We start from the raw sequence: 17,557 nt of genomic DNA, 5'->3' as shown, positions 1-17,557 counted from the left end.
CTGTAGATGTGAGACATTCTTATCACATGCAGACGCGGAGCCAAACACACACTCACACGCTGCAGTGAGTGACGGGAAGCGGGTTTTACGTTTTTACAATCCCTGCGCGATTCACCTGCTGCCTGTCCCCACAACACCTCAGCCCCACCCTCTGCTTTCTCCCTCACACATCCCGTCCCCGCATCTGCGCGCTCTTTCTCAGAGACGGGAGCGCGCAGTTTTAGGCGCGTCAATTCACAGGTTTCCAGCTGGTACAAACTCTGTGAAATAATAGATAATAGTAACTGATAGCGCTGGCGCAGATTTCTCTCTCCAAGCACCGCTACTACTGCGCGCCTCTTGCATCGCATCGCGCCCGAGAAGGACTGGTCTAATGAAAAAAAAAAAAAACTATAATTAAAGATTTGTCTGCGAGCCACATGTGACCATCAAAAGAGCCATATATGGCTCGCGAGCCATAGGTTCCCGACCCCTGAGCTAAACGTTTAACTAGAACATATAGAAATTAGGGGATGAAATCTGCAACTAAAAGGCAAAAAGTGGAGCATGATTTCAATATTCATGGTCCTTTTATAGAAGTTGAAAACTTTGTGATTTGGAAATCCAACTGTAAAACCAAAACTGTCCAATTTAAAGACAGGAAGTTCCTGAAAGTTTCTTTTTGTCTTGTGAACATGGATTGAGCGTGAAGGTGAGACTCTTCCTGTAAGCCCCAACCTTACTATGCAGAACTTTGAGGCCATATTTTATCTTGCAGGATCAAATCCTTCAGCTTTAGCATTGAAATCCCACATCTGAGTGGAACCACATAGATCAGAGGATCATGGGACAGAAGCACAGGTGGATGTGGCAGGAAAAGGACCACACTAACCTGAGGAGAAGCACCTGTATGAAACCCTGTGTCATCATGCAGATGGGTGGAGCGTATTTGCACAGACACCAGAGAAACACAATCTTCACAAACCGAGTGAAGCACAGGTTTGGACTCCCAAATACATGAATCCATTGATTATTTCAGCTGTCAGCAACAAGAGAAACAGGAGTTCTATGGTTGACACAAAAACTCAACACCTTCAAATGTACAAATCACAATGTTTTAATACGTATAAAACAATACACACACGCACGCGCGCACGCACACACACACACACACACACACAAGTCCCCACACAGGGGAGTAAAAGTGGGACCTCCACTTCCATGACTCCTGGTTTGTGTCACTGAACGAAGAAGGTTCCATGTGATGCTGCTCCTCCACAGTCTATAGCCAACAAGAGTCCTTCTGAGCTCCAGAGCAAGTTCAGGTCCCAGGAGGGTCAGTCCATCCCCCCAACGTCATGCTGTTTGTACGGCTGAGATACCAGAGTCCCTGCAGGAGGAGAAAAAGCTCATAAAACGGGAGAAGAACCATCAGGAACCCTCGACCATCTGTGAGCAATGCCTTAGGGGAAAGGAGTTCTGACCACTTTAGGACACAACCTTTCAATGTTAGCCTGCCACCTCTTCATTCTCTGCAGTCACGTACTAAAAACGAGCAAAACATCTGAGAACATATAATATGGTTCTGTCTTCTGTTTTTCTGCCACAAAACAATATCTGAAAAACAAAAAAATGCTCCTCTTGATGGACCATCAGCTCAACTGGAACTGCAGCGCGAGCCTAAGCTTCCAAGAAGAAACCGTTTTAGATGTTTTAAAGTTTGTTCAAACATGAAGAAAAACTGTTTTCTTTTGTGATTTGTTTAGAAGCAGAAAACCCAAAGAACCAAGCAGACTCTTTCTGAATTTGATGTCCAGGACATGAAAGTTGTTCACAAAGTCAAATTACTGCATATAAACCAAATCCGAGTCCCAAGGCTCCATCTCTGTGAGGGAAGTTGTGATGGTGGAGCATCGTCTCTGTCACAAACACACAGTAAGATAGAAGAGAGGAGGCAGCGGCAGCAGCACAGCTGCAGACAGGTGAGGAGCCCAAGCAGTGAGGCAGGGCCAGGAGGGTCAAGGGTCAAGCAGCAAGCAGATGTGAACAGATCAGCTACTCTGCAGGAAACTGAGCTGCACCGAATCCACCGTCATGAAGGCACACCAGAGCCCACATTCATGCCACAACAACAAGTCTGAGGAGGAAAAGTCACAGTCTGAGGGGATAACATCTTCCAACGGGAGTCAGTGAAATGTGGACTGGGACCTCAAAGACAAACCCTGTGGGGGTCAGAACATGTTGAACCCATGCCGTTCACATTTCTGCAAGCTTGTTTTCATGCAGACGTCTCTTTGTAGACTTCAACCTGAAGTGGGTGGGGTGTGAATGCACCTGTGCCCCCGCCCTTATTTATCCCCAGAAGGTGCATGTTAATGAGGAAAAAATGTGGAAACAGCAGCTTTGGTCAGTCAGTGAGGAAACAGATGACTGTGTACGTATGCATACTGTGTTTTTAGGTTTTTATGAACATGTGCACAAACGAGCACATCTTTTTCTGCAGAATTTTCATTCACTTGATTAAAGTGATTGAATGTTCCCACAGGTGCCCTGGACCTTGTTTCTGTGTCCTGAAGCTTCTGGGAGGTTTCAAAGTTTGAAAAAATTAAAGCTTGTTCTGAATTTTGGGATAAAAAAAAAGATTAAGCTTCAGAACTTTCAAAGAATCAGAGGCTAAATTGGGGATTTAGGATAACCAGCAGCATCTTTGTTGCAGGTTTGTTTTATGTGCACTCACATCCAGCTTTGGTTAAAAGACTTCACAGATCTAAGCAGGGTCTTTGCTTGAGCGCACACACATGCACACACACACACACACACATGCACGCAGCTTCATGAAACTGATGAAGCTCCTTGGATGAGAGGTCACATGGGTGAATAAGAATCTACATTCCCCATCATGAGAATAATGGACAGGACAGAGGAGGACTGTAACCTTTGGGTTTGCACAGTTCCCAGGTTGCCATGGTGACAGCTACAGCAGACCTCTTTGTCCGCATGTGTGAGGACAGTCCGTGTTAAACATAGCTGCAGAACCTCTGTCCCCATCTGTGACTGACTCCAGACGTGGTGGAGGAAGATGTTCGGTGACCTCCAGACTGTGGCTTCGGTGCTCCCCCAGGGAGCTGGAAGGTGTGGGGGGGGGGGGGGGGGGGGGGGGGGCAGCACAGGGGTGAGATGCTTGGAGCAGACTGCTGAAGAGTCAGCCAGACTAGCAGGGCAGCATGGCAGCAGAGCCTCCACACTCAGCAGCAGGAGTGGGGGCATGCTTACCTGTGGCTAGTCCCCCCTCTGCCCTGCACTTCATCCCTCCTCCTCCACCCAATCCTCCTCCTGGGGCAGAGGTGCCCAGGGCTTCGGCCCCCACAGGAAAGGAGGGCCGTTCACCCTTGTAGGGCTTGGGCCTGAAGGGGAAGTCTTTGTCTTTACCTTTGGAGCCTTTGGGCCGACCGGCTGTCTTCTTCTTTGACTTGCCATCCCCCTTCACTCCCAGCAGGGGGTGCACCTCTGAAGAAAAGGGGGTAAAATGAGGTAAAAAGCCACAGAGGGGAGCAACACAATATCATTTGGAATCAAGCCCCAACCGCTGACTCAAACAGACAGAAAACAAGCCAATAATGGTGAAGGAGATTCATTTTGTTCTATTATCAAAGGCTACGTTCACACTGCAGGGCTTAATGCTCAATTCGGATTTTTTGAAAAAATCTGATTTGTTTGCTAGACCGTTCACATTTCCAAGTAAATCCGAACTTTTGTGATCTCCAGTGTGACCGTGACACGACCCAAACGAGACCCGCATGCGCAGAAGCCAGAAGAATACTCAACGGTGAACGACGTCACTTGTTGTTTGCGGAGCAAACGTTAACAATGGATGTCAACAACAGTGTTGTCAAAAGCGGAGCTCTTTTTGTAATATTAAATTTATTTTCACGAAGGAGCAGCACAATTACAATCTTCTCATTTTAAGAAGGCAATGGAGTCGGGATCGTCTGTAACCACTGTTGTGGAATAGGAATGTGTATGTGTTGGGGCCGCGCCCCCCCGTGTGTGCAAGCGCGTGCCGCGATAGAGAATAGGGGTGGGGGGGGCAGTGTGTGCGCGCATTCATGTTGTGTGTTACGGAGGACGGTAATAAAAGAAGGTTTTCCCCAAAATAAATGCTATGGACTCTTTATTAACCCGTTCTGGAGAATCTAAGGATCAGAACAGGGAGGAGGAGGATCGCTTCGGGTCCCCCGCGCTTCTGAGCACGGTCGGAAAGGGGAGAAAGAAAAAAAAGTCACCGCGGGAAAGGTTCAACACCACGCTCTGCCATTTAGCTGGAAATTTTTTCAAAAACCGCCCAGTTGCGATCAGAGCCCTGGAGTTTGGCCTTAAAAGAGCGATCAGCCCAAATGCAAATATTAATCCAATCGGGGATCTCGCTTCCCTTCCACTGTCTGGTCTCTGCAGCATCGTCCACCATGGTTGATGTTTACGTTCTCGTTCCCGCCTACTTCAACGCAAAATGATGACGTTTGTTGCGTGTCGATGACGTACGGTTCGGAATCAAGTCGCCTGGCCGGTCAGACGGCGGTCGCAATTGAAAAGATCGGATCTGTGTCATTCAGACTGTCAGGAAAAGATCGGAATTGGGCCGCTTAGGGGCAAAAAATTCGGAATTGGGTCGTTTCAGCCTGCAGTGTGAACGTAGCCAAAGAGTGGAAAGCTGCAAACTGTGTGAGTGTGTGTGTGTGTGGGGGGGGGTGTAATAGTCTCTCACCATCACTCGGCACCCCCTGCAGTTCAATCACAGTAGTGCGAGCCTTCTTTTTGGTGGGACCTCCCTCTGAGGAAAGTTGCCGTTGCTTCTTGTCGCTGCCAGCCAAAGGATCCTCCGGAGTTGCCGCCTGGACCGAAGCATCTGGGGGGGGACCAAAAGGGTTTTCCTCTGGATCCTCCACCTCAGGGGCAATGGGCAGATACAGCAGGGCCTTGCAGTCCTCCATCTCTTCATCACTGCAGGAACAAACATGGTTTAGAGGCATTTAGTGAGCATGGAGACATGTGTACACCACCTCCAGCAGTAGCCTTTCACAGGTCATTTGGTCAGGTCATTACATCACAGGAAGCTGACGCCTCCTCAATCATCCGTTTGAATATTCAGACAAAAACAAAGCAGTTTCAATGTGTTCATCAGTCTTTTCTCCTGCCATACAGTTTCACACTGGATTGAGCCTAATGTGTGGATCAACATCATTGTTACTTTCTGAAGCACACATGAAAAAGGGGCGGGACTTCTGACCAAACTGGCAGCTGTTCCTGTCTTAGTGTCTAAAAACAATCCACCATCACTGCTTTATCATTTTAGAAGATTTATTCTAAGAATTTTTCACAAGTCTGATGGAAAAGCTGACATCATTTTTACTCCAAGAGGTTGGTTTACATTTGTCAGCACGTAAACCAGCTTCTGCCGTTTTCTTTAAGGGGCACCACCTCAAATCATCTGCCTCCATCTAACTCTCTCCTCTGCATCCTCACTCACACCAACCTTCCTCATGTCGTCTTTCTCTACATCCATGAACCTCCTCTTTGCTCCTCTTCTCTGCGTCTTTCTCAGCATCCTTTTACCAACATCATCACTGTTCCTCCTCGCAACATTTCCACCTGCTTCTCTGCATTTATCTCCAGAACCTCTACCATGATCTGTTTCTCTGATGGATTCATTCCTGATCCATCCTGGTCTCTCCCAAAGGGAACTTCATCATCTTCATCTCTGCTACCTCCACCTCTGCATCAGAGTCTCTAACCAACAACATGGCTGCTCTCAGCACAGACGCCTACACCTCTCCTTTTATTCTTGATGACGATCTTTAGTCACACATCACACCTGAAACCTTCCTCCACCTGTTCTAACCCGCTTGCAGTTCCTCTCCTTTACACACAGATACTCTGTCTTGCTGCAGCTGACCATCACTCCTGATGTTCCTCCACCTGCTCTCACTGCAGATCACAGTGTCATCTGCAAACATGATCCACAGAGATTCCTGTCTAACTTCATTCCTGTCTAACCTCGTCAGTCTGTCCATCACCACAGCAGTCCCTCCTCCACCTTCACTCCTCTGTCAGGTCTATAAAACATCTCTTCACCGTCTTCCAGCTCTCATTCATGTCCTGGGGCCTCATTTATAAATGTTGCGTACGCACAAAAGAAGGCGTACGCCGCTCTCTACGCAATAGTTGAGATTTATAAAAAGCAAACTTGACAGGAAAATGTGCGGTCCTTCACGCAAGCTCTGACCCAGGCGTGCGCACAAAAACGGGTGAAATGAGAAACGGCGACACCGTCGGCAGATGGAAGAAACACGTGAAAGTGAAAATGACAATACTGCCTCTCAGAAATAACATGAAGACTTCACAAAGCAAGTCTGACAATTAACAGCTACACCAACACCCGTTTGATCCATCAGCAGTGAAACAAACAAAAAAAATCAAACGAAAATTACAACAGAAATTTAAATGAACACTTATTTGCAGAAAGAAAAGTGAAATATATTCTGCAATATTGGCATGTTGTGCAATTCATCCTCATAAATAATATAGTTAACAGAACGAAATAATGTACAAAACTGATATTCTCGTCAATGTGTCCGTCTGGCGGAGCAGATAGAGGTGCAATTAGACAGACAGATGGATAGATAGAGAGAGATGCATTAATTGTCCACTAGGGAAAGTTGTTTTCATAGTAAAACATTTCTTCATTAGCTACAGAATTATGGTATTCATGCATATGCCTTTAGTTTGTTTTATTTTTGATAAAACAATGTATGGCGTATGTCTCAACCATTCAGAAAGCAACAAGAAATTACATTTGCGCTGAACAATTTCCCATTTCCACGTCGATTATTCCCGACATCTGTTGCTTGTCAGATGTAATTAAATGGAGGGAAATAAAATGCCCCATCACAATGCGTAATGACGCACAATGGCTGATCTTGCACTCTTAGAAGATGTGGCAAATGGAAGAATTCAGAGTGAACGCATCTTTAGACAGCAAGGAGACTTGCTGGCAAACGAGGACGAGTGGCTTATGAGCCGGTTCCGACGGTTCCGATTTCCCCACTGTTAGAAACTAATAACACTGTTTGCCTTAGATGGTATAAGATCACCAATATCAATTGTGTTGGTAATCATCTAAACCAGAGGAAAGGGGTATTGAAAGTACGTCAATTCACAGGTTTGCTTGGTGTTCTTGGTCTTTTTACCTGCTACAAAATGCAACAATGGGATCCACAGTGGTCACATCCACCTCTTCATCCTCTGCTGCGTCTGCACCTGCAAGGCAAACGTGTCCCACACCAAGAGACTGTTATGAGTTCTGGATATGAGAGCTTTAACTGACAGTGGAAAACAGGCATTGAACAGACGAGTATAGAAAAAGAGCTGTCCAGCACTGGAGATTCATTTCTTATAGTTGACTTTTCTGTGAGTCTTGTTTGTATGAAGATGTTTCTGTAGCCAGCTTCCCTCAATGATGACTATGTTTACACATACTCTATATAACTGGGGGGGAAAAAAAAGAGTTTAAAAATGTAACTTTTTTTATTTTACAATAATTTGTAGTTCTAGAAATAATCCATGTAAATAAAGTGAAGTGACTTTTCGTGAACTACAACATAGAATTGTTTCCTAACCCGTCTGCTCCGGTTCACTTTTGTCTTCATCTTCAATATCAAACTCGGATTCCCGCTCTTCGTACTCCACATTCTCATCCAGCTCTTTAAAGTCTGGGGCGAAGGCGCTCCAGTTTTCCTGAAAAAACAAAGAATAACCCATGAATAACCCATAACCCTGCAGGATCAGAAGCTGGAAGTTCACCCATCCTCCAGTTTGTACATTTAAAACAGAGTAAAGGTGATTCTAACAGCAAAGTTCTCCAGTATTTCACTCATGCATATCCATCTTCTCGGGACACGTACCACTTGGTTCTGTGCCCAGATGGACACGACTCCACTGGAGATGGAGGCGATAATCGGTCGGACCGGATGCCACTAAAAAGAGGTGAGATGAGAAAAGAGGGTCTGTTTCAAAAGCACAGCATGGAGCTGGTTTCCTCTGGGACCATCTTCCTCTTAGCCTAATGCTGCGTTCACACCGCCCTAAGCAATCGTACGCTCAAGCCACCACTTTCAATCAGAAGTCCATGCAAACACGTGTGTATGCGCGTTTCAGGCTTCTGTGCTGAAATCCATTGTCGCTACTCAAAAAACAGATGGACAGTGAAGGACAACTAAAAGTTAAAATAGGTGGAACTTTGACCAATCAGGGGCTCAGATTTGGTAGTGACGTATGGATGGCGTCCTTTACACGGAAATGTCAACTGTTTAAAAATTGATCATGGAGCAAAAATAAATGATGGCGTTTTACGTTTTTACAGCTGCAGAAAAATTCACCAGATTTGCACCACTTTGATATCTCTCACAGGGCGTTCCAGCTGTGAGTATCGGATAACGACACTCCAGCGTAAACACCGTGTGCTAAAACCGCATTCGTTCAGCGCGTTCTCCAATGGGACTCACATGTTTGGTGTGAACGCAGCATAAAAAGCTACGGAGTGATACAATCTGCTAAAAGCTCCTTACAGCGACGTCCAACAACAGCTCTCCTCTGGTTCCATGCAGAATCTTCACCAGATTGCCGATGCTCTTCTCCCAAATGTAGAGAGCGTGCTGCCTGGCTGAACCAGCCACAATGTACTCCCCATCTCCAGAGAAACAGCAGCGCTTCCATGGAGTCCTGGGGGCGGAACACCAGTGAACACGGGATGGACATATGCCCCCAAAGCAGAAACAACCTCCTCTGGGAATGTGACCGTGTTGGAGTTCACACACCTGTTTACCAGGTCCTGCAGTTTCTGCATGGGTTCTGGCTCACCATCCCTTCCACAGGTCAGGATTTCTCTGCCATCATACACTCGAATGATCCGATCTGCTGTGTTTATGAGGAAGCAACTGCATTGAAAAACATGGGGGACAAACCTTAGTATGAAGGACACATTAAGTGGAGGAAATACATGTTTGATCACTTGCTGATTCTGCACGTTTGCCCCCCTGAAAAGAAACTGACAGTCTGTCATCCTAACAATAGGTCCATGATAAAAATCCCAAAGAAAATTAAGCAATTAAAGAAATTTATAAAAATGTATCTACATTTCATTGAAGGAAACCAAGTGTTTGATCCCCTAGAAACCATCAGGAGTTCTGCTTCTCATAGACCAGTTAGACTCCCTTAATCAATCTGTCACCTGAGTTGAAGACACCTGTTTGAACTGATCACCTGCAGAAAAGACACCTGTCCACAGGATCAGTCCATCAGACTCCAAACTCTCCAACACGGGAAAGAATAAAGAGCTTTCTGTGGATTTAAGGGAGAAGGTTGTGGACCTGCACAAGACCGGAATGGACTACAAACCCATAAGCAAGAAGCTGGGGGTTAAGGTGACAACTGTTGCTGCAACATCACCATCAATCCACCTTTAGGTCTGGGGCTCCAAACCAGATCTGACCGGGTGAGGCTTCCATGATCATGAGGAAAGCGAGAAATCTGCCTATAACAACATGGGAGGACTTGATTGATGATCTCAAAGCAGCTGGAACCACAGCACCAAGAAAACCACCGGGAAGACTTCACACTGCAATGGTTTAACATCTTGCAGAGCTGCTTAAGGAGTCACATGTGCAGGCCCACCTGACGTTTGTCAATGAATAAATTCATGATCTGGAGAGTGACTGGGAGAAGGAGCTGTGGTCAGACCAGACCAACATGGAGCTCTTTTCCATCAACTCAACCCGTTATGATGGAGCAAGAGAAAAGCTGCCTATGACCCCAAGAACACCATCCCCATCGTCAAGCATGGAGGTCTAAACATTATGCTAAGTCAAGTCAGGCGGTTCCAAATGGGGGATGGATGGGTCTTCCAACAGGATGACAACCCAAAACATACAGCCAAGACAACCAAGGTATGACTGAAGAAGAAGCAGATCAAGATCATTGACAGGTCCAGCCAGTCTGTGGACCTCAATCCTATAGAATACATATGTCACAGCCACCAAAGCTGAATGATTTAGACATTTGTAAAGAAGAGAGGACCAAAATCCCTCCTGATCTGTGCAGAAACATGCTCATCAACTATAAGAAACAGATGACAGAAGAGTTCAAATACTTATTTTCCCCATCAATCAATTTTCTTGTGCTGGATCATGGGAGCACATTCTAAGCAGCGATGCCCAGACTTCCTTCTCCCCACCCACTTCCTGAAGCTCTTCTGGGGGGACCCCAAGGCAGTCCCAGGCCAGTCGACAGACGTAGTCTCTCTGGTGTGTCCTGGGACTTGGGTCCCCCAAGACGGTGAGACATGCCCTGAACAGAGACGGGCCTCCAGGAGGCATCTGGACCAGATGCCAGAGCCACCTCAATTGGCTCTCCTTAATGTGGAAGGGCAGCAGCTCTGCTCAGAGCTACTCCTCCTATTTCTAAGGGAGCGCCCAGCCACCTTACCCCCTTTTCATCACAGCGGTAATCAAAAATCCCGTTTTTCTGGGGGAAACCTTTTATTACTGTTCTCCCTCACTCCATAACACCAAACATGAACGCACACCCCCAACACATTTGTGCTCACTCTCGTGCTGCACGCGCTCCTTCCTCCTACACACACAGCGCGCTGACACACATCCTCGTTCTACAACCCCTATATAGTCACTTCATTAGTTAAGATTTTTAGTAGTTAGTTGTTACTGTTTTTTGTTAACAAACAATACTGCGTTGTAATTATTCATTGTATTCATTTGCGATTGCGGCCGCCGGGGGATTTTGTGTTCGGCGACGGAGATTGGGTGTGTGTGGGGGCCGGTTAACCGTGGTCACCGCGGTGACCAAAAATCCCACACCGCCACAGCTCTAGTACAGCGCTTTTCTACCTCCCTAAAGGCCCAAAGCGCTTTACAGTCACTATTAGCTGCCAAACACCGGCGCCAACCTTCTGCCAGAGGCAAAGTGGGGGTTCAGTGTCTCACCCAAGGACACTTAAAACACATGCAAGGCGCAATCGAATCTGCAATCTTCCAATCAGAGATCACCGCCCCACCCTTGCACCACGGCCGTCCCACCATGTTCATAAATTCTTGATTGTTTCTTGATTTTTTTTATCTCTCACTGTTCAAATGAACCGACCATTAGGATTAAAGACTGTCAGTTTCATTTTAGGTGCTCAAACCTACAAAATGAGCAAAGGATCAAACATTTATTTCCTCCACTGTAAGCTGCATTTGGGATTTTCTGAAGGCACTTTTAGATCCAATGTAAAAGTAATCCAGAGGGTTAATCCTATAAAACAGTGTTTTATTTTTGAACTGAACATTTTAAGCAAGTTAAGTCTGAGTTAAGTTGGTTTCCTCCACATTTCCGTCTTAAATCAAGGAGACATTTCCCACCTGCCCTTCCGGGCAAACTCAATGGATTTGATGGCGGTTGTGTTGCTGGTCCCTGTTGTCACTCTGAATGAAGCCACCAGCTCCTGTGTGTCTGTGCTTAGCACCAGAATCTGCAACACAAGAAGAAACACGTGTAACAACCTTTTTACAACAGACTCATTAAAACATGGAAGCCGTTCCTCATTAGATTCCTGTTGATACTCTAGAACTTTTCTGCAACAGTAAAAGAAAAGTGTTTTCGTGTCCAACGACAGAAAACAACAGTTTTTACCTTTCCTTTAGCATTGCCAGTGTAAATGTACTCTCCTCGTCTGTCAAAAGCTGCCACCACATTCAGGTCTGAGTCATCGTCCACAGGCAGGACGACGTGTTTGGAGTCAGACAGCGTCAGCAGGACTGGTGCCGACTTCATTGGACACACCAGCACTTTGTCCCTGAAACACGACCACAGATTCAAACGGTAAAAGTCTGGAAAAGATGCGACTGCAGACAAAAAGCTGCCTCTGTTGCTGGGGAAGACCTACATGTCTCTGGGGTGGCACTGCAGTTTCAGGATGGGTGAAGGAAAACGAAACCTCTGGTCACAGTCTCCTGTCAAAACGTCCCACTGTGACACAATGTTGTCCGTGGAGGCGCTCACTAGTTTGTGTCCGTCCCGACTCCAACTTGTTCAAAAACACAAAAAGCCCTCTTTCAGATTACTCAGTGCCTTCCAACCACGGTCCGCCCTGCTCGAACACGCCTGCCTCTGATGGCTGCCATCATCGGGCTTCTGCAGAGCTTGATGACGCCCTGAACAATTTGTACTTATGAAGGGAAACATGGAGAAGATCCACGCCAGAGTCCCCCCAAGGCCAGGGATGGGAAGGACTGATTCATGCAGCCATCAGAATCTCATAAAGAACAGATCATACAGATCATCCATTTAATTCTGTAGTGGGTTTTTTCTAAACACCTTTATACACGTACATGAAAGAAGCCTCCTCCTCCTTCTAAAGCTGAAGCCAAATGTTTAGTGTTACTTTGTTTGAACATCCCTGAACATTCATTCATTTTTTATACATTCCTAAAAGACGTTTCCAAATATGTGTAAATAGTAGGGGTCTAACAGTACACTAAAATCTCAGTTCGATTCAGTATTTCATAGAGGCTCAGTTTGGTCCATTTTCTGTATTTTTTCGATACAAAAAATTACTTATAAATTGCATTTATTTGTTTTATTTAACAATAACTAAAATTGACCTATGTAGGCGATCTGCTAAATAAAATACAATTATTAGCTGCCAGGAGCCAAAAACTTTGGATACTTAACACTGGCCTGACTTTTTTCTTGTAGACTCGATTGTTCCAGTCGGTGATGCTGTTTTAAGTTGGTTAACAGATTAGATGTCTTACTGTGGCACACACTATCTTTGTGTAACAATGTCAACACACAGCATTTGACTTATCCTACTTCATGGATGCTGACAACAAAGCTGAAGTGTTCCCCCCACACAGGAGAGCGTGAGGAGATTGGGGGGGGGGTCCTCAAGCTCTGGCCTTGTGTCTGCATTAGCCATACGTTGACATGCTCACCATCACCCCCGTCTCGGTGGAAAGTTGATACATTTGGGGGAAGAAGAAAAAAGGACCAAAATGGTACAAAAGTGAACTGAACCGAAACGGTTCAATACAACTACCTATACAGTTACACCCTAGTAAACAGTCACTGGCCTGGTGGAAAATACATTTTAGCAAAGCATCACTGAAAGCTAAGATACATAAATGTCTAACAGGGAGGATAAAGAAATGACACCCCTCCAGAGATAACTTCCACTTCGGTTCAGTGGAAAACGCAGGACAGCAGTTGGTAGAGATGAGACGGTGCCACCGCTGCAGCTTTGCTTTCTTTTGTCTTTGGCTATGCATATCCTTTTACAACTTTTATGACGTCACTGCAAAAGCATTCCAGATGCATCTTTAAAAATGGATCAATGTTTGCCTATAGTTACAAAAATGCTGAACAGAAATCTTGTCAAAGTAAAATTACACAAATGTTCCCAAAAATAGCAAAGTAAAAGTTGTCAAAACTAAAAAGAAAACACAGTAATAAAGTACAAATACTCTGAAATAACTTTGCCACTTTTAATTATCAAGAAAAACCAGATAAGCAGGTCCATCCCCACCCTTCTCATGATCTCACCAGAAAGATGAGGAAAGACTTCTTAAAATATACTGACATTTCCAAGGAAAGAAAAGGTACAAAAGTAGTTTTAAAATGAAATAAAGAAACACTAGCCGCTCACTTACTATATATATAGATATATATGCACCATTTTTGCATTTTAAATACTGATAAATATAATGACAGCAACCACTGGAGATTTGTGTACAAAGGCTTGATGAGGCAGTTGTTTCAGGAGAGGCACCTTACCACAAAGAGCAGACAGGATGGATGTGTGCACTGATAATTTTGGCAATTCCTCTTGTGAGGAAGTCCCAGATGACAATGCGGCCATCGTTGCAGCCAACAGCCAGCAGGGTTCCCCAGCGGTTGAAGGTGCACGTGAGCGCCATGCTGATACAGTCCAGAGTGCCATCCGCCTCCTACAAACAATCACATTTATTTTGCAAATCACATGAAGGGTGTTTTTGGGGGATTTTCAGAGCACAGCAGTCTATTTATCATGAGATCTTTATGATTCAAAGCTGGTGTCTCACCTCTGGGTAGTTTTGCCCAAATGACTCTAAAAGACAGACAACAAAAAGATCAATTCTATACTGAAGCAGAGTGACAGAACACATTGACCTGGCATTTCAAAAACCTAGCAGACATTTCTTCATACTCAAACCCAATACTGAGACAGTATTTGAGCTACTGGTCAATTTAAGAGTTTGAAGCATCAGCTACTAAATTCTTAAATGCAAACTAATGTAAAAGACGGGAAAACAAAGTTTGTTTCAGCCGATGTGTAGGTTCAGTTCAGTCTGACAGAGAAGTCTCATCACCCTGCTGAGATCAGCAGATAAGCTCCATCTACAGCAGGCATGTCCAAAGTCTGGCCCGTGAGGCAAAGGTGTCCAAATTTCCACCAGCCCACAGGCTCCTGTCAAAACATATAAAATATGCGACCCCAGCAGTTTGTCAGAACTACGATTTCTTGATCATGAATGGTAGGCCTGCACAATATACCGCAAATTTATCATCATCGCGAAATCAAGCTGTGCAATATGCATACCGCAAAAGACGGCAAAAATCGCAATAAATGATTACCTTAAATGTGCTAAAACAAAGTAACGGCAGCTTGAAATATTGAACAAATGAAATAAATCCCTTTATGCATTTAACCAATCAGAAGGACCCGTTTACGTTGTTGATCAATCAGATGAGCCCTTTTATGTTTGATGTTTGCCTCCCACGTCGACAAGGGTCATTTGGAGAATAATTTTTAAACTGTTGCAGTGAAATGGAAATGATGTTTTTGTTTTTTTTGGCTATTTGTTTATATACCGCAATTTATATCGTTATCGCAATATTAATCACCAATATCGCATATCGCGAGTTTTCCTCATATCGTGCAGCCCTAATGAATGGCTACATTCTGTTATTAGCCTTTGTAAACTTGATGCAGCAACAACCTGACCTTCAGAGCCTTAAAGGCCAAACGTAAAGACGAGATTCATTCGTATTCGTGATTTTTTCTTCGGAATAAGATCATTATGTGTGTTATTGTCCTGTTCACATGATTTAAAAGTATAAGTTTACAGTGAGCATTTAATAGTAAATATTTAACATTTCATACAAACCCAGTTTTTTTGTTGACAATTTTCCCCCTCAGACTTTTTCTTTATTTCTTTCTACTCTTCAAATATGAAATTCAGAGTAATTTTGGTAAATATTCATTTAAATTTATCTCTGTTCTATGTGAAGAAAATAATAGTATCCCATTGAAACAAGTTTCATTAAATAACTCATTTGCATGTAGTGTTATATAGCCTCAAAGGTTGCAGGCTGAATGGTTGGCCTCACATTTTCACCCAAATCTGACCCTTCATGCCATGGAGAAGAATCTATGCTGCACCAGACACACAGAACTGAACAAACTTCTCTGGATAGAAAAGATACAAATATTTCTCTGCCTCTTGACATCAATTCCACAGATGACAGTACAATTTAAATCCATATATTCTGGGAAGTAAAACGCAACTTGTTAACTCCAAGGATTTTTTTTTGTTGTGGGTTGACTGACTTGTGGTCTGTTTTTCTTATATTCATTGAGCTTTGCTGGTTTTCAATAAACGGTGACTTGATTTCAAAAGTAAGACTCCAATCTCTACAAGCCGTTCAGCTTGATATGTTTGGAACGCGATGGACACAAAAACAATGCATGATCCGAGCATCATCATGTTGTCCCAAAGCTAACGCGAGGAGCCAACTCTCGCTGTCCTACTTCAGTTCAAACATTCAGCAAACATGAGAAAATTCAGCTTAGAAAAAAGTCAAACTAACAAAGTTACACGTTTTATTTCATTTTGGAGAAATATTTATATCGTTTTCATTGAAACACCACTGCAGTTTTTGCTGTTAGCATGCTAGGCTGCTGTTTTATGCTAATCACAACAAACGAAGCTACGTGCGGACGCATCACCAAACTACACACATGGAAACAAATAATGTCAATTACCGAGCAGTTCCAGGTTCATTGTTGCAAATCTGTGCGTTTACAATCCGGTAATGACTTGAGAAGAGCAAGTACTTCACAGCATTTATCTAGTTTTGCTTCACATCTGCTCCAACTAAAAGATGTGGCGCCGAACCTCCAGCAAGGACCCCGGCGGTGCGGCCCGAGATGTGCCTTAACAAAATGCACCAACGAACGGGGACAAGTGTTTCTTTCTTTCTTTCTTTCTTTCTTTCTTTCTTTCTTTCTTTCTTTCTTTCTTTCTTTCTTTCTTTCTTTCTTTCTTTCTTTCTTTCTTTCTTTCTTTCTTTCTTTCTTTCTTTCTTTCTTTCTTTCTTTCTTTCTTTCTTTCTTTCTTTTTAACAAACTTTATTAACAAAAGTTAATATCCATACACATCATCAGAAGAACACAAAGAAAATGAACAAAGGGGAAAAACATACAGTGGATGAGAATACATTATAATCTTAAAGCACATTTGAGTCAATTTCAGCAATGAAAATGGGGGAAAGTTCAATGTATCTCCAGTTATTAAGATTACATTTTGTAAATAAATCACAAGTTTTTATAGTTCTTCAATTCTTTTAATTTTCGAGAGGTTCACTGTACATTTTTATTTTCACAAATGAAAAGAAGTAAAGACAGTATCATGTAGGTATATTTACAATCATGGAATTTGGCTAGAAGAAGAAAAAATTGAAAAAAACTCGTTATTTTCCATTTCTTCAAAAGAAAATCCTATAGTATTATGCCTGCAACAAAAACAAATATAATGAAGAATATTTTTTTCCAGCAAGTTTAGTACACCAGTCCAAAATGTTGTGGTACATGAACAGATCCTAAATGAATGTACAACGTTTTCTAGAAGACTATTCCAAAAAGAACAGCTGGGGTCGATATCCACACCAACAATGACAGTAAAAGCTACTTTACTCTAATGCTGTTGTTTGACCACATGTCTTTTCTGGCCAGCTGGTCGTCTTTGACAAAGTCTCGGTTAAAGTGCAGGATTTCTCCTTTGTGGAATGCTGAGTCCTTCATCATTTTCTAGACTGAGTCCTGATGATCTCTCCTTGGTAAATGCTAGCTGACTCAGAGGCTTCTCTCCTTTCTTTCCTCCAATGTGGTGGATTGGGTCAACCACGTCTACAACTTTCTCTTTGAGACACGACAGCCTCATTCCAAAAGATTTCCATAAGTCTTTTATACAGGTATATCACATTGTGTTCCAGGTATGCTAATGTACTTATGTGGGTATAAATGCATTCATAAAGACAATGGACTCTTTTTTGTTCTCATGGTTCTGCTCCCCCTTATTAATATCTTTAGAATGCTTTATTATCTTTGACTTTAATAGATTAGGGTTGTGGTTATGGTGGTGTAGTGGTCATCACTTGCTTCACAGTGAGAAGGCTGTGGTTCAAATCCTGGTTGGGCTCTTTCTATGCA

General features: G+C 43.7%; 1 protein-coding gene across 2 annotated transcripts; it reads right to left on the bottom strand.

Annotated features, from left to right (window-relative positions):
* Positions 1–1,072: 1,072 nt before the first annotated feature.
* On the bottom strand, positions 1,073–16,278 carry rbbp5 (RB binding protein 5, histone lysine methyltransferase complex subunit). Of its 2 annotated transcripts, none has more exons than XM_023954688.1 (14): positions 16,112–16,278; positions 14,148–14,173; positions 13,861–14,033; positions 11,972–12,112; positions 11,719–11,881; positions 11,448–11,557; positions 8,850–8,969; positions 8,601–8,754; positions 7,938–8,009; positions 7,653–7,770; positions 7,224–7,293; positions 4,742–4,977; positions 3,253–3,486; positions 1,073–1,369 (listed from the first exon to the last, which is right to left on the bottom strand). In XM_023954688.1, the coding sequence occupies exons 1-14, from the start codon at positions 16,128–16,130 to the stop codon at positions 1,317–1,319; spliced, it is 1,689 nt and encodes a 562-aa protein (XP_023810456.1). In that variant the 5' UTR covers positions 16,131–16,278; the 3' UTR covers positions 1,073–1,316. The 2 variants fall into 2 exon arrangements, with proteins under 2 accessions (XP_023810456.1, XP_023810457.1); XM_023954689.1 differs by having other exon boundaries at positions 3,409–3,486; positions 16,112–16,277.
* Between the last annotated feature and the right edge of the window lie 1,279 nt (positions 16,279–17,557).

This window comes from Oryzias latipes, chromosome 5, assembly GCF_002234675.1.
Source record: "Oryzias latipes chromosome 5, ASM223467v1".
Taxonomy (NCBI): domain Eukaryota; kingdom Metazoa; phylum Chordata; class Actinopteri; order Beloniformes; family Adrianichthyidae; genus Oryzias; species Oryzias latipes.
This window is presented reverse-complemented; position numbering and strand designations above follow the sequence as displayed.